The 24650-nt window shown below is 45.8% G+C and overlaps 1 protein-coding gene across 3 annotated transcripts in view; it reads left to right on the forward strand.

Moving 5' to 3' along the window:
- CACNA1E (calcium voltage-gated channel subunit alpha1 E) overlaps nucleotides 1-19797 on the forward strand; it is a 366059-nt gene extending 346262 nt beyond the window's left edge. For 2 of the 3 annotated variants that reach the window (XM_004372885.1, XM_004372886.1), the window contains 9 exons: nucleotides 835-931; nucleotides 3064-3169; nucleotides 4102-4209; nucleotides 4772-4872; nucleotides 5417-5523; nucleotides 10362-10473; nucleotides 14799-14979; nucleotides 16031-16221; nucleotides 19131-19784. In XM_004372885.1, the coding sequence (XP_004372942.1) occupies nucleotides 835-931; nucleotides 3064-3169; nucleotides 4102-4209; nucleotides 4772-4872; nucleotides 5417-5523; nucleotides 10362-10473; nucleotides 14799-14979; nucleotides 16031-16221; nucleotides 19131-19673 (1546 nt within the window). In that variant the 3' untranslated portion in view covers nucleotides 19674-19784. Of the gene's footprint in view, nucleotides 1-834; nucleotides 932-3063; nucleotides 3170-4101; nucleotides 4210-4771; nucleotides 4873-5416; nucleotides 5524-10361; nucleotides 10474-13589; nucleotides 13719-14798; nucleotides 14980-16030; nucleotides 16222-19130 lie in introns of all 3 variants that reach the window. The other variant, XM_004372884.1, reaches the window with a different exon arrangement.
- Nucleotides 19798-24650: the final 4853 nt, after the last annotated feature.

The raw sequence follows: 24650 nt of genomic DNA on the forward strand, positions 1-24650 counted from the left end.
CCTCTGCTGAGACTCTTTAAACTCCACGCTGGTGAAACCTACAGCCGCATGTGGGGAGAGCCAGGAGGACAGCATGGCATGCAAGAGGCTCTCCCTCCTCCAGGTTTTGTTCCTTTGTCCCCAGCATGCCATTGACCTGGTGCACGCTGGGGAATCACGAGCACTCTTCTTCACAGAGCCAGGTGGAAGCAACTGGGCCGACTCTTGGACCAGCAACCACAGCCCACCACTGTCTATGCAAGATGCTGCCTCCTGCCGCACATGCACCACAGAGGCGGGATACACGATGTTCCGCCCATGGGTTCAGGGCAAGAAAAGGCCTGACTTCCAGGCCAGCGCCCCAGTCCCAGCCAGGGCCAGAAATTCCAACCCGTGGCTGGAGCACCGTCTATCCGGTTTATACCACTCATGCACAGCCCTGGGAATTCAAACCAGCCTTGTATTTTCCTGGGGATGGATGAAGTAAAGCCAGGGTCCTGCTAACCAGGAGGAGAAAATGAGTCCTAATGACATACACATGGAGTTGAGGGACCAGAGGTGCCCACCAGTGTTCCCGGGTCTGTGTGGGGTGTGTTATAAACCTGCACCAGGATGGAGTCACATGTATGATTTGCCTTGATTAACAGGTTTCCTATTCTTTTCCTGTTTGTCCACTTTGTTTCGTTTCTCTTCTCCTGTTTTCTGTATTATTTTGTTTGTTTTTTTGCTCTCTGGGAATGCCTGTTCTCCCCTCCTCCCTGTCTGCACCCTTCTCCCCACTTCCTTTCCTTCCCCTGCCACCCTTCCTGCCCCTCCACCCCACCCCATCCCAACTGACCACCCCTCCATGAGCAGTGGCCGCATCCATTACACTGAGATGTATGAAATGCTGACTCTCATGTCACCACCGCTAGGCCTCGGCAAGAGATGTCCCTCCAAAGTGGCATATAAGGTAGACCACCCCTTCCTTTGTTCTGGGCTAGAGACCAGCAAGAGATGGGACCCAGTGTGGGGAGGTCAGAACATGGGGAGGAAGCCGGGCTGGGGAGGTGGAGGGGACTCAGGAGAAAAAGCAATGATGAGACAGAAGAGTCAGAAAGGTTCACAAAAGGATGAGGTCTTCAGATAATACCAAGAATGGTTTGCAATATTATTCAAAGTTGTTTTGTTTTTTTTTTTAATGTGTTATTCTGTGTTTCTTCAAGTGTGTGGCTTCTTGTGAGTGGGTTTCTAGAAAGGAAGTGTTAAGTGGTGTGTTCCCGTTTAGAGGAGACAGAGTGGTGGCCTGTGGGATAGCATATATGGGCAAGAAGGAGGCCTACAGCACAACAGCTATCAGAGGTTATAAAAAGAGAAGTATTTTCAGCCAAATTAAGGAAATAATGCAGAAATTCCTGTGAACATGGCTCAAGAAGAAATTTTTAGGAAAAAGAGAGACTCATAACCAATTTCTTTCTTCATAGCATAGGAAGGAACCATGGCATAGGTTCCTTCTAGGTATAAGAAAAGAAGGAGCATGTCTTGTATCCCACAACAAAGGCAGGAATGCAGCTTTCTTCTCCCATTAGCCCAGCTACCCTATTCTCTTGGAAGTACTCAAGGGAAAGGGTAAATGATGGGCACAAGTTGCATTCAGTGTTAGATTCCCCTCAGTTGCACAGCTGAGTCATGGGCTTTGCACTGGAGCTATGGGTGAATTCTCCATGGCTTGCTCAAAGCAGCAGTGAACATTGGGGTCACCTGTCATTGGGATGCTCCTAGCTTTGGGGCCTGGATTTTTTGCCTCCACATATTAGTAATAGTTACTGTTAATTCCCCTTTGTTTTTTAAACTGACCCAGAACTCTGTAGCTCTTTCATTCATTTAGGAATACACTATAGCAATGTTATCACTTCTCTGGAAGTTTAAAGAAGTGGGAGAGATGGGACTCAGATGCAAACAATAAACTGGCTCTACGTTCTGAGACACCATGTCTGTGAAACTGGTTTAGGTGAGATGTCCCAGTGGAGCGTTAGACACGCTCCATTAGGAGGAGACCCTTCCCTCCCAGCCAGGCTGGTGGTTCTGCCAGAGGACCTTCTGCTGCCACCTCCAAGTTATCTAGCCCCAGAGAGCATCTCATTGAACTTGGGCCATCAGGGCACCCTCATCCACCCCAGTCCATGGCCCCTCATGTACAGCTTAGGGGCTGGCATCCTTTTTGCTCAAGATGGCCACATCCAAAAATACCAGGTGGTGGAATGTGGCCCTGAGTTCTTTGCATTACTGGGATGAGGATTGGTGGGAAAAAGGGCATGGGATTGGAGGAAAAACTCACAAGAATTCCGAAAGCAAGATACTCTCTGGAAAGTGGATTTGGCCATTTCTGTTTGATCCCTTACCTTGGGTGAAAGAAACAAGGCCTGCCCACTCTGCTCCTGCCTTTATCACCCTTCTCGCATTCTCTTTACTCTGCACTCCTCATCCTTCTTCCCCAAGACCCTGTTTGCGCTCTCCCTTTTCCATCCTGTTCCACCTCATCCTTTGGATAAGTTGTACTTATGCATGTTCAACCATGTGTTGGCAAATTTCATCTTTTCAAGACTCAAAAAGGGGGCACCAGGATGTATTTCTCAAGTCAGATAAGCAAAGCAAAATCTCCCCCCTCACTACCTTTCCATCCAAGTTTTGGGGTATTCATGGGACAAGTGGAAATGTGGGGCTGCCTTGAAATGGAATGGAGCCACCTCCCAGAGCTGACTCCTTTCCCTGAACCGCTTCTATTAAAAATCACTCCCCATCCCTATCAGAGACATTCTTAGGACTATGGGGGAATCCTATGGAATGACTAGGGAACTCCGTTCCCTTGGAATTTGGCATCATTCCCTAAGAAAAACAAAATAAAACAGAACAGCAGCAAATGAGCCTGAAGTGAGAAGTAGGGCGAGCAGGACTGGGAAACAGGTGGGGAATCCTTGCCCTTCTTTTTTGTCTGTGCGTTTGACCTCTGCATTTTTCATCCCTTCTCACCAAGGTGTCTTTTGATATATATGTATTTCTTTTTTTTTTTTTTTGCCTGCTATTTGTTTTCTCTCTTTCACACAGAGATTGGTCCTGATGAATATGCCAGTGGCTGAGGACATGACAGTCCACTTCACCTCTACACTTATGGCTCTGATCCGGACAGCTCTGGACATCAAAATTGCAAAAGGTAAACTTAGGAAGGAAAAAAAGAAAGGGAGAGAGGAAGGAAGAAGGAATGGAGAGAGGGATTCTAGAACAACTCGTGGAGGATGCTGGAGCATGGAGATACTTGCACTTTCATCCACCTGGTTAATCACAGCACAGTGCACTGGCCTGGGAACCCAGTGATTAGGGTCTTAGTTTCACCTCTGAGACTCAATAACTCTAATATTTGCCATTTTCTTCTGGTAAAATGAATGGCTTGATAATAATAAAGGTTCTTTTCAGCTTTAACAGTATATTATCTTCAGTGTCTAGTACGTAGTATGCATCCTAGAAGTATTCGTTAATTGAACAAGTGAATTCTAATTATGTTCTTTATTCTGTGGTATCTTTTCTCTAAAGTCTTGGAAGGTGTCTGTGGCAGGTGTTATCATAGAGGCCACAGTGGTCCTTTGCTCGTCTTGATGCCTAATTCAGTGTTTTAGGAGAGAAAAGATTTGCTACTTCTAGGTGGACCTTCAGCTTCCCTGCTCTTGCCAGATGCAAATCCTTTTTAAAATCAGGTCACTCAGACTGTGGAGTCAGAGTATCACTGGAAGGATATACTTCCATATAATGAGGCAAGGGAGGCCTACTTGTGGCAATTTTCATTTTCCCCTCTGATGTGTTGAGCACCTGGGAGGCTTTTAGAAGTAGTGAGGAAAGTTGATCTTCGTCTCAGGGCCTCAGATCTCTGTGGCAGGATATCGCTGAGTCACTGGAAATGGAGCCAAAATCTGTTCTGCTTCTTCAGCAGAAAGACCTGGTATTGAAGATCCACTGTCACTAAATGCCAAGAATTCCTCTCAGAATATGAGGTTCCATGCCGAGTCAGCTCCTACCTCTACCTACTCCCTCAGTCCTTGTCATTTCTGTGTCTTGTTCTATTTAATTTGTTAATAATGTATCTTACTCTAGGTGGTGCAGACAGGCAGCAGCTAGATTCGGAGCTACAAAAGGAGACCTTGGCCATCTGGCCTCACCTGTCCCAGAAGATGCTGGATCTGCTCGTGCCCATGCCCAAAGGTGTGGTGACTCCTCCTGGGTATCCTTGTCACTGTGGGCCCAGGATGCTAAAGCCACGTCTTTTGGGGAACACTGAGTGAGCAAGGAGATAAGGAAAGGTTGCTCTTTTATCCTGAGAAATCAGAATCCCTCGAGATCCCTCTTGTCATTATGAACTGAAAAACATTTTCTTAAAAAGGTCACTGTGGTTGCAGATGAAACGTCTTGGGTGCATAGTTCTCTCCCTGTGCATAATCGTTCAGTAAATCCTCAGGCAGCTGGACAGGGGTGGTGTTACATAGATATGAAAACCTGGTAGAGTACGAGGTGATGCTTACTAATGTATTCTTGTCATCAGTATTATCACCATCCTTGGGTTTCTGTGTCTGCTCCTTGAGGACAGAGATGGGAACCTATTCACTTTATACTGTCAGTGCCTAGCGCAGTGCCTGACATATAAGGACAGTGGGTGAATGAATGGTGCAAACCTGCTTCAGAGAGTGGGTGACAGGGCTTGTGAGGTATCCCAGTCTCTCCCACCTGTCTTCTTCCTGTTCACATCATGCCACATTTGTGTTTTTAGCCTCTGACCTGACTGTGGGCAAAATCTATGCAGCAATGATGATCATGGACTACTACAAACAGAGTAAGGTGAAGAAGCAGAGGCAGCAGCTGGAAGAACAGGTGAAGGTCAAACACAGCATGGTGGGTGGGTGGGACATGAGATACTTTAGAGCCACAAGGAATCCCACGAGGGCTCCTGAAGGGACAGGCTTGTGCATCCCTGGGGTCTGATGCCCTGCAGGGCCTTACAAGCAGAAATAAAGGATGCAGGGCCCAGCAACTTCCTAGTGGCATGTGGGATTGGAAACTGCAGGCCCAGGAATGATGGCGCAGAGGTTAAAATAGTCAAATGAAAAAGATAATCGGTCATTAGGAATGTTGGGGGCAGTGAATTTATGTTAATGGGGAAGGGACAACTCAGAAAAGGAGGGTGAGAATGGTTGCACAACTCAAAGCATGTAATCAGTGTCACTGAATTTTGCATGTAGAAACTGTTGGTGTATGTTTTGCTGTATATATTCTCAACAACAAAATGACTCAAATTTAAAAAAAAAAAAGTATCAGTGATGTTCCTATTTTACCCAAATAAATGGTATATCCTACCAGCAGCAGAACCCACAAAGTCATTTGAGTTCCTTTTTTGTTCTTCCTGTCTTTTACACAGAAAAATGCGCCCATGTTCCAGCGCATGGAGCCCTCGTCTCTGCCTCAGGAGATCATCGCTAATGCCAAAGCCCTACCTTATCTCCAGCAGGAGACTGTTGCAGGCCTGTGAGTATCACTGCACGGGCGCAGCCCCCGTGCCTGCATCCTGTCACTCCTGCCATTGTGCAGACACGTAAACCTAGTGACCAGAAGTACCAAAGAAATTATATTAAATCTGAGCTAAATCAATCCTTTTTCTGAGGTTTAGAAGACTTCATTTTGTATCTTAAAATGGCTATTCAGCCAGGGTAGGAGAAAAGCAGACCAAGCATGTTCAGTACAGTGGCCCGTTCTGGGGGTAGTGAGCACTGTGAATGGACAAGGGAAGCAGAAAGCTTTGACTTGCTTTTAATGTACTAGGATCTTAGTTGTAGTTCTGTTGTGAAAAATAATCATTTTCTAGTCTAATTCTTGGTTATGGCTCCCCTGCAAAACTAGCATCCTGCTAGGAAATAAAATTTCCCTCACTGGGTGTGAATGCTCGTCTATAGAAAATAATGTTTGCTGAATGAAAAAGGGGAGGAGAACTAACAGTTACTGAATACTTTCCCTAGGGTGGGCACTTATAGAGACATTATTCACATTATCTTCCTTCATCCTCACTACAAGAGCCTACTATGCCCTGGAGTTATATATTAGTGTTCTCACTTTACAAATGAAGAAACTGGAGGCTAAAAGAGATTAAAAAGTTGACCAGAGTCTTATGGCTAGCAAGAAGCTAAACTGGGATTTAAAGCAGTTATTTCTGACTCACTATACTTAAGAGCTATGGCTGCTAACCAAAAGGTTGACAGTTCAAATCCACCCAGACACTCCTCAGAAGAAAGGCCTGGCAATCTACTCCTGAAAAACGAGCCATTGAAAGCCCTGTTGGAACACAGTTCTGCTCTGACACCCATGCGGTCTCCAAGAGTCAGAATCAACTCTATGGCAAATGGTTTTATACCATGGTATCAGTAATGAACAAAAGACCTTAGATCAGGCAAAAAGCTTTTTTTTCTATAATGGAAGTGAAAACAAAACCCTAATTAAAGAATTTGCCAGTTCTTCCAAGTTAGCCCCAGTTTGGTCGTTAGTCATAAATGATCTATTACAACATACATATCTTATATAGCATTATCTTTCTACTGTTAGCAAGCATGTGCTGAGCACCCAAAGGGCATGAGGCCCTCTACTCAGTGTAAGTGAGTTTTTGTGGCTGGGGGTAACACAATGCTAGTTCTCATGGAATCTGGAACCAATTGTGACTAAATAGCACAATTTAAGTAGTTACCAGGAGAAGTGAAATCCAGGGCTTGGGAATGAGACCTTTGTTGGAAGGCCACTTGGAATCTCTGACACCATTAATTTCTTTCTGCCTGTGGTCTTGGAGACATGAATTGGGAAAAAGAAAAAAAAAAGCCTTGTTTTCAGAGGTCACAATCCAACACATTTGGGAGAGAAAAAGAGGACCAGACACATGACCAAGGCCCTCTGTCCTTTGTAGAAACAAGTTGATGTGATGAGGTAACAGAGTGTGAATTTTCCTGTCTGTAGAAAACAAAAACAAAAAAAACCAAATCCATTACCGTCAAGTCGATTCTGACTCATAGTAACCCTACAGGACAGAGTAGAGCTACCCCATAGGGTTTCCAAGGAGCGGCTGGCAGATTCAAACTGCCGACCTTTTGGTTAGCAGCCAGTCTCTTAACCACTGAGCCAGAAAACAAGTAGATGTTTATTTTTTGCCTGTCCAGAAAGGAGATAAGGTGATATGGTTGAGGCAGTGAGGCCTCCTCATTGGAAGAATTTATGGTGTTTTTCATGGGCCCCTGGCTTAGAAATGAAGACACGCACCCCCATGTAGATCTCTTTTATCCCCAACAATTTGCTGTACAAATTAACCCCCATCGTAGGATTACTCCAGCCTCTCTTTGATGTATTTATTGATTTATTCATTCATTGATTTGACCAATACTTATTGAGAGCCAAGCTCTGGCTCAGGCACTGGGAATTTAGAAGTAGATACAATCACAGTCCCCATAGAGACAAATCTTGAACATACAAGAGTGATAATGATTACAGATACAAAAGGGATATTGTGATGTTATGTAAAGGAAGCAGCTCGCCTGCTTTCAGGGTTTGGAAAGGCTCCTTGAGGAAATAATGTTTGAGCTGAGACCCAAAGGCCAGCCTCTCCAAGAGAGGTGAGAGAAAGTGGGGTAGTATAGGGAACCCCAAAACTATCAGAATGACTGGAGCACAGTGAGCTCAGAGGAGGATGTGGCAGGTGATGGGTTTGGACAGCTAAGCAGAGGCAAGGCCTTTGAGGGCCTAATAAGCAGGATAGAGGTTAGACTTTGTCTTAGGATAATGGAGTTTTAAGCATCAGAGTGATGTGATCATATTTGTGCTTTGAAAAGATCATTCTGGAATGCAGTGTGGAGAAAGGATTGGAGAGAAGCAATTTTAGATTCAGGAATACCATTTAGTAGATTACTACAATAAATCAACGATTGTGGTTTGGACTAAATGGGGAAAGGTGGTCAAATTTGAGAGAGCTTTAGAAGGTAGAGTAAATAGGATGTGGTGATTAATTTGCTATGTGGAGTGAAGGAGAGAGGAATCAAAGATGATCCTTGGGTTTCTGGTTTGAGTCTTTGGGTGGATGGTGGTGCATTTACTGAGGTGGGGATACTGGTCGGGCTGCAGCCTGGTTTCTCAGGACCATCTGGATCCTGTGTAGCTAGAGCCAGTGTATTGTTCAAGTAGAGACTGCCCTGGGAGTTCCGAGGTGAACCTGACTGGCAGGGCCCTCACTGAGCTCACATCTGGTGGAAAACCGGACATCATACAGCTAATTATTGGAAAGGAGAAAAGTTATTATTTTCAGTGATGCAACTGCGGTTCTGATAAGTGCAAGGAAGGAAAACACAGCGTGATATGAGTGAGTGGAACAGGGAGATCTGACCGGTTATCAGGTAGGGGAAAGGCTGGATCAGAGATTTCCTTAACGAAGTGACTTTTAATAAGAATTTTGAAAGATAAATTCGGTATAACACAGAAAAAGTTTGTTGGGGAGAAGAGGTGTGGGAGAGAAGCGTTCTATACTCTGGCAACAGTATGTATTTAAGGCCTGAGGCAGAAGGACTGCATGCTCAACTAAAAAAGACCAGTATGTCTTCAGTTCAGGGAGCAAGAAGAGGCAGGGGAGGCAGGGACCAGATCATGAAAGAGTGGATCCCAGGTTTTGTGTTCAGGACTTTATCCTAAAAGCAATGAAAGCCTGACAAGGGTTTTAAGTAGGAGGTCATCTAGGTTAAATTACGTAACTCTGTGAGGTTGTTCCGTGATTCCAAGGGGGCTATCAACCTACCAAGGATTCTGTAGTTACTCATTTTCTGTAGGACAGAGGGGAACCCATTTCTTATCATAGCTCTTCTCATCTTGTTCCCAGTTCTTCTCAGGAGAAGGCACACTGAGGAAAATGACTGACATTTAAGCAGGCCATTTAAATATCAGATGGCTCTGTAGCAGTTGTGAAAACTCAGCTTAAACCCTTACTGTCCACAAGGGTCCAGTTAGGTGATTCTCTGCTATACTGATCTTTCCCTGTGATCCCACTCTAAGCAGGATTGTAAATCCATTGCGTTTTAGTCAATTCCAACTCATAGCAACCATATAGGACAGGGTAAAACTGCCCCATAGGTTTTCCAAGGCTGAAAATCTTTACAGAAGCAGACGGCCACTTCTTTCTTCCCTGGAGCAACCGGTAGGTTCGAACCACTGACCTTTTGGTTAGCAGCCAAGTGTTTTTAACCACTGTGCCACTAGGGCTCCTTTAAGTAAGGTTGTATCTACTGATTATTTTTAAGTAATTGGCAATCCTTGTTCACACCTCAAATTTTCTTTTTGATGCAGACTCAACTATTAAGTGGCTCTCTCTGGAGCATGACACTGGAAGAGATGGAGTTCCATCTCTACCCTCCTTGTTAGAGCTGCTATCCCATCACTGACTCTTGTCCCTCTTCCCATAACCATGAAGCCCCCTCTGTGTTCTCGAACAGGCCAGAATGGTAGCTGTTACTGTACTTGTGGCAGTGAATGGCAGTGGAGCCAAATTCTCAGGACAGATTGGCCACCTCTTTTTCACCTAACCAACTCAGTGGATCCCATTGGCTAAGAGTGTCTGGAGGCACTAAACAGTGGTTTAATAGCAAGCACGCTGTGACAGCTCTCCATACTTTTATTCTCTGGCCTCTAAACACTTGGCAGACTTTGTCCCTGTCCTGTTCCTTCTTCACCATCTAAGCATCCTCCTTTATAGCCATTGCTACCTCCTTTGAATCACCAATTTCTCAAATCATTCAACCCAATTCATGAACCACAGGCAGTGTCTGGCACAGAGTGGTTTTTCAATAAATGTTCATTGAATTCAATTTAGTTTGGCCGGGAATGTTGGCACAATAAGACCATATTCTTACTAAGAGTCGGGAAAATTTTTTAAAAGACTATGACTGCTTAATATTTAAACAAACTGTTCACTGTTTAAACTATGGCATTTTTCTGCTGAATGGGGAAACTGAGCAGAAACAGGTTTACAGTCTTAGCATTGGTCTTCCATATGGCTGAGTGTGACAAATGATGTCATTTGTCACAGATATGATAGTCACCAGCAAATGATGAATGGTTCTAAATGCAAGTTGGAAACAACAGTTTCTCTCTTTTCTGATGCATTTTTTTAAATCTTCCATCCTAGGGCTCAGACACCTGTAAGTTACCAGGCTTACAAGCCAGCCAAGGCTAAATGGTGTTGCCCTGCTGGGAAGGAGGTCTTGTCTGGGGTGGGAATTGGTAGTAGCAAATATGGGCATGACTGTTTCTCTCTCTCTCATATTCCCTCTGAATTTGACATCGCTTTTTAGGAGTGGCCGGAGTGGATACCCCTCGATGAGTCCACTCTCCCCCCAGGAAATATTCCAGTTGGCGTGTATGGACCCCACCGATGATGGACAGTTCCAGGAACAGCGATCTCTGGTGAATGAATGAGTTACATGACCTGGAAAATGCTTCCTTGGTTTCCTGATCCCTCCTACCCTCATTTTCAAATTTTATTTCATAGTCATGATCCACCAGAAAAACCCTTTCTAGTAGTCCAACCAGTTACCCTGGGAACTTCTGTCTTCACTCCTTTCGTGGCTAAGTTCCTCATATTCTCTAACAAATGCTCTTCAGGTTTTAGAATCCCAGAGGCCCATTACCTGCTGTAGGAACTTATATTGCTTCAGGCCAGACCCTCTTAGTTTATACCCCTGAGCTCAAATGTAGAAGCAAAAGTCACATATAAAATCTTGTCTTTGATACGGAAGCTTGAGATGAATCATCAGAGAGTGAGTGATGCCAGCTGTGCAGCTTAGTTTAGCCAGTACTGCTCGTGAGAGCACAGGAATGCCCCAGCCAGCCCTTAGTGAAGACCATCTTCTCGAGAACTTAGGAGCAGTGTGTGCAGTAGTGACGAGCCCTCTGCCAGGAGGTACTGAGGAGTCTCTTGCCTCTGCTCTTTGTGGGTTCAGGCAAATTGGACCTTTTGGTCACAGTTCTACAAGGTCAAAAACATTACAATAGGTCCTTAAAGTCACTTTCCTGAGCCCAAAATGAGTTTCTTATTAGCATAAATGGTAAAATTCTCTAGATACCTATTGAGTCAAATTAAAGCTTGGAGAAGAAAAGGCAGATTGAAGTTTAGGTTTGGCTAATACAAAGCTAAAGTACACTTCCCAAACGTAATGAACTTTACCATTATCCCTAGTTCAGGAGCCAGGAGATCAAGTTCCTTCCTGAGCTTCGTTAAAGCCTGAGTATTCATTGGCTTGGAGGAAAAAAAAAACACCAAACCTTTGCAAAAGTCTATATAGGCAGCTTGCACGAAGCAGATTCTGCATCACTTTGATTATAATACACATGCAGTTTTTCTCTCTCCATTTCTCTCCTGACACCTACCCACTACTGTATCTCCCAAAGCTATCCTGAATGGAAGTCGTGGGTGGAGTGTGGGTGTGGCCTGCTTGTGGGGCGCATGTCTGATCAACTGGACACTATTCAGAGGTGGACAAAGCATCTTAGTAGCTCAAGCAAATGAGTGATTTAGTTGCCTGTGGTTGTTGAGACAGAGAACTGTGCATGGTTGTGTTTAGGGAGATAGCCCAGTCAGACACCCCAGGGCGTGAGTGATTGCCTGAGGGTGTTCTTGGTGAGGGGGGTAGGAATTGCTGGAGTGATTCCCTGCCTTTCCTTCTGAGAAACAGCCCCAAAGCCCAAAGAATAATTGATACAGATAGTGTGATTCTTAAAAGTGCCTCTCAGCATCCTTTAGCTTGCCTGCCCAGTGATGGGTCTAGTGGGAAAAGTCTCAATAATGTATCCTTTCTTTCACAGGGAAGTTTTCTTTCTTTTTTTTTTTATTGTGCTTTAGGTGAAAATTTACAGAGCAAATTAGTTTCAAGCTTTCTTTATTATATCATCATTTCTGCAGGGCCCCCAGGACTGAGCCATAGTGCCAGGACTCTTTGGATACGTGTTCATCTCATTGTCAATACCGGTGTCTGTAATTCAGTTCAGGTGTCAGCCTGTGCTGCACACTCACCACTGTGTACTCCTAGCCATCCCTTGGGGCTGCTGCTCCATGTCCAGAGGCGTGGCCATGACTTATGTGTGTGTATATGGAGTGTGTGTGTGCGTGTGTGCGTGTGTCTTACACCACCTCTGACACCTGCAGACTGCAGTGTTGTTCCACATCTGTTTGGAGTCGGACCTGTGTGCTGTATGAAGCATGTTCTGCAAACTCTGTAACTTCCTCAAGTGCACACGTCACACGTCCTGGGAAGGCACTCCTCCATTCACACCAGAAACCACTCAGCCAAATGGTCATGGAGGCTGAGGGCTATCTCAGGGACCCTTTCCTTTGGGCAGCGCCCTACTCATACGCTCATGTTTTAAGGGTATCATTTCCTAAAAATAAAGTAGCTTTTTTCTGGTATAGTCTCCAGAAATCCAAGATGTTCCTCGGTTTATTTCTTTGGTGGCCCATGTAAACCCCTCTAAGACAGCTCCATTCTTTATGCAGTGACAGTGACACTATTTGTATAGAGCATATAGATCTGCCAAACTAACATTGTTTAACCAGGAAAATAACATAAAAGAGTTGGACAGGACCTTAGAGATTATCAATCCAAATTTCTAATGCTCTAGAGCAGCATAGTCCAATATGATAGCCACTAGCCACATGTGGCTAAGGAGCACTTGAAATGTAGCTTGTCATAATTGAGATGTACTAAGTGTAAAATACATACCGATGTCAAAGACTTGGTACCAAAAAAAAAAAAGAATGTAAAATATCTAATCAATTTTTTATAATGATTGTATGTTGACATCATATTTGGATATATGTTGGGGTAAATAAAATATGTTATTTAAGTTTCATCTGTTTTTTTAATGTGGCTGCTATGAAATTTGAAATTACATGTGTGGCTTGCATTGTATTTCTATTGGACTGTACTAGTCTACAGCATTCCTGACAGATGGCCACCCACCACATTTTGAGATGGTTTCAATCATAAGAGAATTCTTACCTAGTAAAATCATGTGTCTTAAGACTTGAGAACATATCTTTGACTAACATCATAAATTGGTACATCCCTTAGATAAGGATTTCTATTTAATTGATAAGAGGCTTCTTTAGATTTAAAAGAATAAACCCAACACTACCACCTCTCAGAAAGTAAACTTCACATATCTAAAAAGTGTTATTACCAGCAATGTTTGTCTCACAAAGCTATAAAATCTGAAGCATTGCTCAGTGAGGAGAAAAAAGGTGATACTGGACTAAGATAGGTGATCTTGACCTCTCAATCCCAGTTAAGGAAATTAAAAAAAGAAACCTTAATTGAATTTGGAGTATATTTCTGAGCTGTTTGAGACATCTGGTATACCACATATGTGTGCACATAGACACACACACATACAACTGAGACCTTAAAGATACAGGTCTCTTTCTGAAGATCATTCTTGGTATGGAGGAAGCAGAATATCCACTGGAGGGGGAAACAATAAAACAGAACCAAGTCCCACAAGCGTGGCTGTGTGTTTATTTCCAGGAGCCAGAGGTTAGTGAATTAAAAAGCGTGCAGTCCTCTAACCATGGCATCTACCTTCCTTCGGACACCCAGGAGCATGCGGGATCCGGGAGGGCAGCCTCTATGCCACGCCTGACTGTGGATCCCCAGGTAAAAAGCAACCACCACCCACCATATGCAGTGGCATCCTGGGCTGTATTAAATTGGTGGGTTATGAAATGATATCTGATCTTTTCAGGGGAACTCTCAACTTGCCCCCAGCTCTTCCCTATCAGCAAGGCTTGGCTCATAGGCCTTCTTTAATAGAGCCTGCTCCTCTTTCTCAGTGTGTTTTCAGGGAACTCCTAACCACACAGCCCAGCCACCGAGATGGCATCACTCCCTGCAGATGTGCCAGGCACTCTCAAGACTCAACCAGCCATGCAAGAGATGATTTCCAGGATTGTTTTCTGTGCATTTCTCCTTCCTGTTCTCCTTTCCTGGCTGCCCCAGCACATGTGCAGTTACTTACACACAGCTCTGTGTCAGGACTGTCTTGTCCTAACCAGTGCAGGCCACGCCTCATTTCTTTGTCTGTTTACCTGGCTTTATTTTTTCTGTCTGTCTTACATCAAGTTTTGACAGAGACAAGAAGTTTTTGTGGCTCTGTTTTGACATCTGTGGCAATTCCAAATGCCAGCCTTTAAGGTGGGACTGGGTGGGCCTGATGGTAGGGAGAGCAGTGCATTCTTAGTCGCCGTTAAATTGCACGCTCTCCTCTGGAACAATAGGGCAGGGCCTTCTCTGGCGAGGGTGAGGGAAAAAAGGCAAAGCCATGCTTCTTTCATGGTGTAGACTTTTTACCAATACAGTGTAGACTTTGTGACAGTTACCCTCTCATATTTCAAAAGTGGCTCCATGTTGGCTGCAGGTCCTGGCTGAGCCCCTCTGGTAGATGGCTCTGTTTGCCCAGTACCTGCCTGCATTCTGCTTGATTTTGCCCTAGTACACTCAGTTGCTTGCTTTCTTGAGCAAGAAGATCCTGGACCAGTTCCAGTGACTGTGTTAACATAACACACTTTCTAGAACAGCCTTCTCAGCTAAGATCTGAGCAAGAAGGATTCAGGGGAATGCTACCATGAAGTTACAGTTTGCAGTCTCCAACAGTCTCAATCCCACTTCTTTCTTACCATCAGATCCCTTCAGTGATTAATCCAGACCTTGTCTGCCTCTGGGGGCTGATGTTTTCAGGTGGTGACAGACCCTAGCTCCATGAGACGCTCTTTTTCCACTATTCGGGATAAGCGTTCAAACTCCTCGTGGTTGGAGGAATTCTCCATGGAGCGAAGCAGCGAGAACACTTACAAGTCACGTCGCCGGAGTTACCACTCCTCCCTGCGGCTGTCAGCCCATCGCCTGAACTCTGACTCAGGTGAGGTCTTTGACGTTTGCCTCTCTTGTCAGGCAGCAGGCTCCTGTCCTGATGGCTGATTCAGCAAGGACTGAAAATCATGGGGAATAGAATTCAGATCAAGATAAGGGTTGAGGAAAGTGAAGGAAGAATGCCCCTTACCACAGGAGATTCCCGTATCTGACTTACATCCTGAAACAGGCCAGAGCTCACTGTATTCATCAAAAGGCTGATGAGATTCCTTCCTTCAGGAATAGGACTATAGAAATCATCAGAATTGAAGTTTCCAAATGGCCTTTTGCAAAACTCCTGAGATTCCTTGGGAATGTATCAGAGAGCTCCTAGTGAGGGCAGATGGAAGTCAAGCTGGCTGGGCTGTGGCCACCAACTCCACTTCTACTAAAACTGCTGCCTAAATTTGTGTTTATGTATTTCTCATTTAAACTTTTATTTATTTATTTTAAAGTAAAAGGGGTTGTGCCGCTGGAAAGCAGTTTAAAAAATCATTTTTCTGGTTCAATCTCTTTACTAGGTAGAGGAATCAAAAATGAAAAAGCTGTGACTTGTCCCATATCATAGGGCCAGCGAGTGGCAGAACTGGGACTAGACCAAGATCCTTTGACTTCAAGCCCAGGACTCTCACCCTGGCATTATGTTAGGTGTTTCGTTACTTAGTTCAAACATACTTCTTAATTCCCTTCTGCTGGTGCCATCTTCTCCCAAAAAAGCTCCACATCTCTGTTTAGGACCTAGAGGATTCCTGGACCATGTTATTGGCAAAGAGTTTTTTATTATCATGTCTAGGGTAAAAGGAAACAGAAGAGAACAGATTGCATACTTTGATATACATGTCTTTCTGGTGGATACTTGCCAACTTAACCTGCTCACAAAGGGTTTTCTAGCCTTTCTCTCCTGCCTGCCTTTCAGATCACCTGTTGACATGCCTGGAGAAGCCAGGGTTCCTTAGGGGCCCAATCCCAGGGAGCGATGAGACACCTGGGGAGACTTCTCTTCATCTTCAGTGGACAGTGTGGGCTGAGTTAGGACCAGTTGGTATTGTTGTCTCTTACAGGCCACAAGTCTGACACTCACCGCTCAGGGGGAAGAGAGCGAGGGCGATCAAAAGAGCGGAAGCACCTTCTCTCTCCTGATGTCTCCCGCTGCAACTCAGAGGAGCGAGGAACCCAGGCTGACTGGGAGTCCCCTGAGCGCCGTCAGTCCAGGTCGCCCAGTGAAGGCAGGTCACAGACGCCCAACAGACAGGTGAGCATGGAGAGCAAGCTGAGCCTTCCACAGGAAGACAGAGAAGGCTGTCTGTGACTTTAGTGTGGAATGTGGGAATTGGGCAACCACACTGAAATACCCCAGAAGACCTCAGTTTCCCAGGAACCTACGCTCACTGTGCCTGGAGATTGGCTACTTAATGTTTGTGTGCTCCGAAATTAAATGAATTCACAGAAAACCAGATTTTCCCCCTAAGAAAGACAATGGTGTTCAGAGGTCATCCCATCCCAGTCTTCATAAGCCGTAAGTACCGAGTCACAACACATAAGTTCACAAGTATCTCAGCCAGATTTGGGAGGACAGGCTGGTCCTTGAGCCTGAAGGGTTTCTTTGATCAGTCATTTGATCCTTAGTATTTGTGAGAATGGTGGTTCATCTCTCAGGCCTGCATTCCTAAGTCAGAGCAGCTCAACCTTATTTACCTAGCTTCCAGCCATCCCAAGAGGAGAGCCATGTCTCTCCTTCTGACGTTTTGCTAAAAACACCTGCTGATACCTAAGAAAGAATTGCCAGAACTGTGTGAAAAAATGCTTTGGCCCTGCTGTCCTCCTTACTGCCAGCCCTGTCTCTCCTTGAGGTGCTATGAGCACAGGTGGGAGAGACCCACTCAACAAAAATGATCCGTGGGGAAGAGGGGGCTGCTGGCTGCCGCAGACTTCTAGAAACATAGGCAGCTGAGAAGTTTACCTTCTAGAGCAGTGGTTTTCCCATTTTGGCACAGAACAGGAACACCTATGGAGCTTATTAAACTGCACATTCCTGGGACCTCAAGGATTCTGTTCCAGTAACTTGGAAGTGAGACCCAGAAATCTGCATTTCCCCAGGAGATTCTGAAACAGGTGGTTCATAGGCCACAAACACCTTGAGAAACTCTGTCCTGAAGGTCCATCTACCAACACCTGGGCTCAGATACCTTTGGGGATAGGTGAAGAGGTCAGGTAAGGACTGAGCCAGCAGATGAGTGTGTGGGATGTAGAACTAAGTTAACCTCCATGAGTTAACTTCCATGAAGACATGGAAGCAAGAAGTGAAGGTAAGAGAAGGAATATGCGATTCCCTTAGACCCGTTTCTGAGAAGGGTTTCCCATACAGAACAACCCCAGAGCATTTGTTCACCTTGTTTGCGGTTTTCTTTCTCACATTTTTTTTTCTAAATTTTATTTATTTTGTTATTGTTGAGAATACACAATCCAACAGTTTCTACATGTACAGTTTATTGACGTTGATTACGTTCTTCAAATTGTGCAACCATTCTCACCCTCCCTTTCTGAGTTGTTCCTCCTTCATTAACATAACTAACTGCCCCCTAAGGTTCCTATCTAATCTTTATGAGTTGCTTTTGTCAATTTGATCCCATATAGATAGTTTTCAAAAGAGCATAATGCTCAAGGAAGACTTTTTTTTACTAGTTAAGCTAAAGTTGTTTGATTTTATGATGACTTTGGGATATTTTTGGTTTAAGGTTTAAAGATTATGTCAGGGCAATAGTTTCAGTGGTTCATCCACCCTCCATGGCTTCTGAAAGTCTGGAGTCCATGAGAATTTGAAACCCTGTTCTGTATTTTTCCCCTTTTGATCAGGATTCTTCTATGTAATCTTTGATAAAATGTTCAGTAATGGTAGCCAGGCACCATCCAGTTCTTCTGGTCTCATGGCAAAGGAGGCAGTTGTTCATGGAGGCAATTAGCCATACATTCCATATCCTCCTCCTATTCCTGACTCTCCTTCTTCCTTTGTTGCTCCAGGTGAATAGAGACCAATTGTTGTGCCTTGGATGGCCGCTTGCAAGCTTTTAGGACCCCAGGCACTACGCAGCGAACTAGGAGGTAGAACAGAAGCACTAAACACGTTATTAGGCCAATTATCTGGTATGTCCCATGAAACCATGACCCTAAACCTCCAAACCAAGGAACCAAATCCCATGAGGTGTTTGGTTGTACATAAGCAGCTTCAGCAGCTACTCTTTTTTTTTTTCTTGATGTTGTTGTAAATATATCTATCACACAACTTTTGCCAATTCAACTTTTTACAACTGCACAACTTATTGACAGCAATTACAGTAATCAGCTGTGCAACCCTACCCTTAATCCTTAATGCAATTTTCCCATCACCATTAACCCCCCTTTTCTCCCTCCCTCCTTCCCCTGGTAACCACTAATAAACTTTGGTCTCTATACATTTGCCTTTTCTTGTCTTTTTATATGGTGCCTTGGTGGTGTCATACAATATTTGTCCTTTTGTGCTTGGCTTCTTTCACTCAGCATAATGTATTCAAGCTCTAGCCATACTGTAGCATGTATCAAGACTTCATTTCTCCTACTGGCTGAGTAGTATTCCATTTTATGTATGTACCACATTTTATTTCTCCATTCATCTGTTGATGGGCATTTAGGTTGTTTCCACCTTTTGGCTATTGTGAATAGTGCTGCAATGAACGTTTGTATACAAGTCTCTTTTTGAGTCATTCTTACATTTTTAAAGTCTTTCTTTCAACGTGTCACTTGTTACATATGCAGAACTTCCAGATCCTTGCTACTAAAAGTGTCTAGGGACAAATATCCATGACATCAGTGTCTCCTGGGAACTTGTTGGAAATGCAGACTCTCAGGCCTCACCCCAGACCTGCTGAATCCACTTCTGCATTTTAACAAGATCCCCAGGAGATGTGTGTGCACATTAAAGGTGGAGAAGCCCTGGTCTAGATGACATGGACTCCTCAGTCTCCTCAAATCCCTGCTGTGAATCCCTGCCTCCCTTAGTGCATGTGAATTTGGTAGGGGGCTCCAGCTCAGAACCTCCTGCCCCCAGAATTCAGACTCCACAGGCTCTCCCTAATTGGGGATCCTGCCAAGCCCAGACTAACATGCCACGTCTCTCCTGCTGTACAGGGCACCGGGTCCCTGAGTGAAAGCTCCATCCCCTCCATCTCTGACACCAGCACCCCAAGACAAAGTCGGCGGCAGCTCCCACCAGTCCCTCCAAAGCCTCGGCCCCTCATCTCCTACACCTCCCTGATGCGACACACCGGGAGTCTCTCTTCACCTGCTGATGGGAGCGAGGGCGGCTCCCCGCTCACCTCCAAGCCCCTCGAGAGCAACAATGCTTGCCTGATCGAGTCTTCCAACTCCCCGCACGCAAAGCAGAGCCAACAGTCCTCCCCACAGCGCTACATCTCCGAGCCCTACCTGGCCCTGCACGAAGACTCCCATGCCTCGGACTGTGGTGAGGAGGAGACGCTCACCTTCGAAGCTGCTGTGGCCACTAGCCTGGGCCGCTCCAACACCATCGGCTCCGCCCCACCCCTGCGGCACAGCTGGCAGATGCCCAATGGGCACTATCGGCGGCGAAGGCGTGGGGGGCCTGCGCCAGGCATGATGTGTGGAGCCGTCAGTGACCTTCTGAGTGACACGGAAGAAGACGACAAATGCTAGAGCTGCTCCCCCCTCCGATGCATGCTCTTCTCTCACAGGGAGAAAACCAGGACCGAATTGGGAAGCCAGTGCGGCCCCGGGGGGGAGGAAGAGGGAGGAGGAAGATGGAAGGACACCATGCATTGTCAGAGAAGAGGAAGTGAAGGACAAAAGGAAAACCAGTCAAACCCACCAAATTGCTTTATTTCCCCCTGCAAGATGGGCACTGCCATAGTTCTGCCTCTTTGCTGGGGAAAGAAAATACAGGAACGTGGAGGACTCTTCCCATGGAGTGGGGGCACAAAGATGGCTTTGCTTCCATTTGTCCCTTCCCACGTTTCTAGAAGCTGTGGAGGGATCTAGCGGCCTGTGTCTGTGCTCATTGCCCTGAGAAGCCTGGATGACTTTATGGCTCGTAACTGGGGAGGAGTGGAGGCCAGAGGGGGGCAATCTCCTCCCTCACCAACTCTTGCTCCTCAGCCAGCACTACTGCCACCAGGGCAACTGCAACAGCATCTCATGCATTTTCCTGTGGCTTGCTTCCCCCAGAGAAGCACAGGCGAAGCTCAGGAGCATTGGATGGCAGGGGTAGGAGGCAGGGAGGGAGGAAAGAGCCGAAGTGGAAGGGGCCAGGGTGCTGTGACAACAGCAGCAAGGGCTGGTCTGGGTGAGAAAAGCCATAGCCCAGAGCCCATACCACAGAGGACAGAGAGGCTCAAAGAAGTGGGGAGTGGGTGGTGCAGGTTGGGACAGTCCTCCATCTTTGAGACCTATCACCCACACAGTAGGTGCTCTGAGTGTCGGCTAGGATAGGCTAAGGAGATCGCCCAGGGTCCACAAGGTGCCTGAGGCTCTGGCAAGGGTAACGTTAAAAGCATTTAACAACCCACATGGCAGGAGTCGATTTTGGCCAGAGTGCTGGAGCCCTGTGTATGTCAGGCATTAACCCTTTAGATACTGGTCGAGGGGGAACCCTAGGGTGGGGGATAGGGTGGCAGGGGGCCACTTAAGGGACTCAAGGAAGAGTCTGTTTGTCAAATAGAGTAGAAGTGAGTCAGTATGTGTGACCGTGCTGCACTGTAGCAGTATATACTGGCTGAACATCAGCCCAGACTCTGGTCCAGGGGCCCGAGGGCCTCTCTGCCAAGCAGCAAGGCTAATGCTGTGCCAGTCCCAATGAGGCCAAGTGCCCGAGACCCACCTTCCCTGCCACTCTGCTGAAAGGGCAGAACACACATATCCAAGGTGGGCCACACATCACCTGTCAGGACGTTTATAAAGATGGGAAAGGCAGACGGATTGAAACAAAGAGTCTTCAATGAGAGAGTCTGAGTTCAATTCACTGAGGACCTCCTGTGAGAAGAGACCATTTAGGCCGGCAGCTCTGCATCTGGCCTGTGGGTGAGAGTCCATTTGTCAGGATGTCTTTATGGTGATTAGTAAATATACCTCAGCTTAGACCTGGTTCCAGCAAACAGGCTCTGACAGGGCCTTATCACACAATGTGACAAGATGGGCCCCAGTGGCCCTGAATATTTCCCTGGGCCAGGATGGGATTCACTCCCCCCGCCCCACCCCCGAGAGTCAAAGGTGGGCAGAAGACAGCCTCAGGCCACTTATGTCATTCCTAACCCCCAAAACTCAGAAGCATTGAGAAAAAGATCCCTTTCTGGGCTAAGCAGCGCTCCTTTACTACAGACTATCCATTTGGTTAAACAAATCACTGCATTCATCTGGGGCAGCCCTGGGAAATACACTTCTCCCTAAGTCCCTGTGCAGCCCCCCAGACCATCACAGGAGGTGGAAGGATCCCTGGAGAAGGGTGCAGGCAGTGTCCTCCTTCCCCAGCCAGGCGCTGATGGAGCCCACCTCCCAGGCTCCTCCATGGGGAGACTCTGAGGACCCCTGGCCGGAGATCTCAGTGGATAAACATGGGGGCGCTGCCTCCAGCTCCGATAGACTGCCTCTTGGGTAGGAGCAGTCCATGGCTGTGATTTTCTTAAAAGAAGCCTCTTTTTTTCTTAAGGAGTTGTTTCTTTTTTGTTGTTGTTGTTTCGGTTGAAATAGAAATAAGGCATAGCAGCATTAGCTCTGAAAGCCAAATCCAGTCTTGTGGCCCCGGAATCATTTATGGTGGCCCCTCCTTCTCTCCTAGGTGTTGATGGAGCTTCATGACCCGCAGTCAGCCCCAAACCAAAGTATTCACGTGGCGGAGCGGCAGAGACCAAGGCCTCCCACTCCCAGCCCCTCTTCCATTTTAAGTACCCTCTCCCTCTCAGCTCGTGTGTGCTCAGGCAGGGAAGGAGGGGTGGCGGTAGCTGGGAACATGAACATGACTGTATAACACCCTGATCCTAACAGGCGTGATTGTTACATAAGACTGATGCAGGGCCTCGTATTGTTTCTAAGGTATCTTTCTGCTCAGCGTCATTTCATGCCAAAATGCTGTTATGGGCTGCTTTGTGTGCACAAAATGCCTTTCTTTCACCTTGGAAATGCAGCTTTCCCCCAGGGACAGGCCTACCACAAGACAGCCATTCTGAGCCTGCGAGTCTATTGCGTGGTGTTCTGAGTGAATTGAAGTGATACCTTATACCGTCGCAACACTAGGAGAAATTTAGGCTGGCAGAGCAATTACCAGAAATGGAATTTGCCTGCACACAACATTATGAACACTAAATTTGTTGTGCCAGGAAGCCTTCCTGCACTCCTGAACTCCTTGAACTCACAGGAAAAAAAAAAAAAAAAGGCATTTGGGTTCTGAATAAAGTTGTAACATGGCAGATGTGGTCCTTAATGACTGCCTGGTTTTTTTAGTACCCCTGAACTTATGGACTTATTTTTTTTTAATTCAATTTCCCCTAACCAGGAAATCTGGTTTATTTTCCCTTAGCCTGTACTTAACCTTCTATTAAGACCAGAAAATAAGAGGAAATTCTCTCTTAAGTCACAGAACTCATTATCATCCTCTTCTTCAGATCCCTACTGCCTCTGAATAAACATTAGCCCCGATTTTCTGTTCAGTAGCCAATTGGGACATCCCTTCCTAGGTATCAAATTCTTCTGCTTCTTTCCCTTGAAAAGAGGCCCCTTTAGCTATCAAAACCTGTGCTGTTCTTTGATGTCAGACGATGTCAGCATCTGAGAAATTCCAAGCAAAAGACGACTACTTCCAGTGTTTGAGATAGAAAGCATGATCAGATTTGGCACCTAGAGTCCCATTAGAAGATTCTTTAGCCATATGTTCGGTTTCCCTTGCTCATGTTAGTCTTCAGCATCTCCTCAAAATAAGATACAAGGAAGGAAGAAAGGGAGGGAGGGAGGAAGGAAGAAAAGGAGAGAGTAGGAAGGAAGAAGGCAGAAAATGAGGAAAAATCAAGGCAGGAAGATGTTCTAACTAGGTTTATGTTTAGATGTTGTTAATTAAGGCTCCAGACAGACTTCTGGTGGGGAATGCATCTCTGTCTTTCTGTCTCTGGCTCTCAGGAGGGCAGAGTGCCAGCAGGCCTCCAGACATGGGGGTGGAGCTCCAGGCTCTAGGCCCGGGTGCTCTGTGAGCCAGGGTCAGTCTAGAATTACCTGAACCATGAAGGATGGTGCCCTCTCGTGCTGCCAGGCTCCACATGAGCCATGAACACAATTGCCTGATGCGGGGCTGTGCCACTATTCTGGCTGACTGAAGAATCTGTTTCCATTCTGGGCTTCACTTTCTTCTCCCCACTCAATGCCCCCATAGGGTACTGAGATCACTGAGAACATTTCCCTGGAGCTCAACTTCAAATGTTCTGGGTTTTGCCCTCTCCTGACTCAAGGGCCATGAAGAGAAAATCCCATATTCCACTACTCAGCCAGCATCTCCCTTCCCCACACATATCCACCTCATGTGATCAGACTGAGTCTCCTTTTCCCTCTGTTCCCCCATCCCTAGCCCTTGTTTTGCTGCATGTTAGTGTTGACCCAACTCCTGAGATGGTTAATCCACCAGGACCAAGCTTATTTGCTTACCTGACTGCCTCTGTGGCACTGTCTGATATTGGTCTGTGTTCTCATTCTAACAGATACACTTTGGAACTCACCAGGTGACATTCATGAGATTAAATGAAAAAGAGTGTAAGGTGCAGGAGCTTTTGTGTGTGTGTATATGTGTGTGTGTGTGTGTGTGTGATGTCTACATACTAAATAAAAGCTCACTGCAGGGAAATTATGTTTCTCCTGGCACAATGGTACAAAATTTTTAAAGAACTTTGACTTTTTTTTTTAAAGAAAATTCTCAATTTTTCATTGCCCTCTATTCTAAAAGCTGCTCTGGATGTTTCATTTTTGGAGCAAACATTTTCTTAGTGATTGGAGCCAAAGACAAATGAGGGATTATTGAGTTAATTTATCAGCTCAGTAAAAAACCAAAAAACTGAACCCGTTGCCATCGAGTAGATTCCGAGTCATAGCAACTCTATAAAGGGCAGAGGAGAACTGCCCTATAGGGTTTCCAAGGAGCAGCTGGTGGATTCAAACTGCGAATCTTTTGGTTAGCGGCCGGTCGCTTAACCACTGTGCCACTAGGGCTCCATAAACTTCCTAGCAGTATATGAATATTGAGCGATTGTTTGAAAAGATAGTGCGTATGTATAGCAGAAGGGGAACAGAGAGTTGCCTACCTTGAGGGGGTTTTGTGAGACTTAAGGGATCTTTCACTGCTATTTTCACTTATCAGTTTCATATCTATTCTGTTTAGAGAATGACCTGGAGCTAATGCATGCAGAGAATCATAGTGAAAGCTAAAGAAATAATAGGGTGGATATAGAAAATTTTCAGGATGTTTCTGTGCCTTGGAGGGATCTTCTTCATTTGCTGTCTCACCCAACCTGTCGGCCCTTCCCTTCTTGGAATCCATGGTATTGAGCACTGTTCAGTAGGCACAGGAGAGGACTTCATGATGCAGGAAAGATCGAGAAGTGGGCCTCTTGCAAGTGGCCAGTCAGGGCGTGAAGGTTTGGCTCC

The sequence above is a fragment of the Trichechus manatus genome, unplaced genomic scaffold (genome assembly GCF_000243295.1).
Source record: "Trichechus manatus latirostris isolate Lorelei unplaced genomic scaffold, TriManLat1.0 scaffold00021, whole genome shotgun sequence".
Classification (NCBI taxonomy): domain Eukaryota; kingdom Metazoa; phylum Chordata; class Mammalia; order Sirenia; family Trichechidae; genus Trichechus; species Trichechus manatus.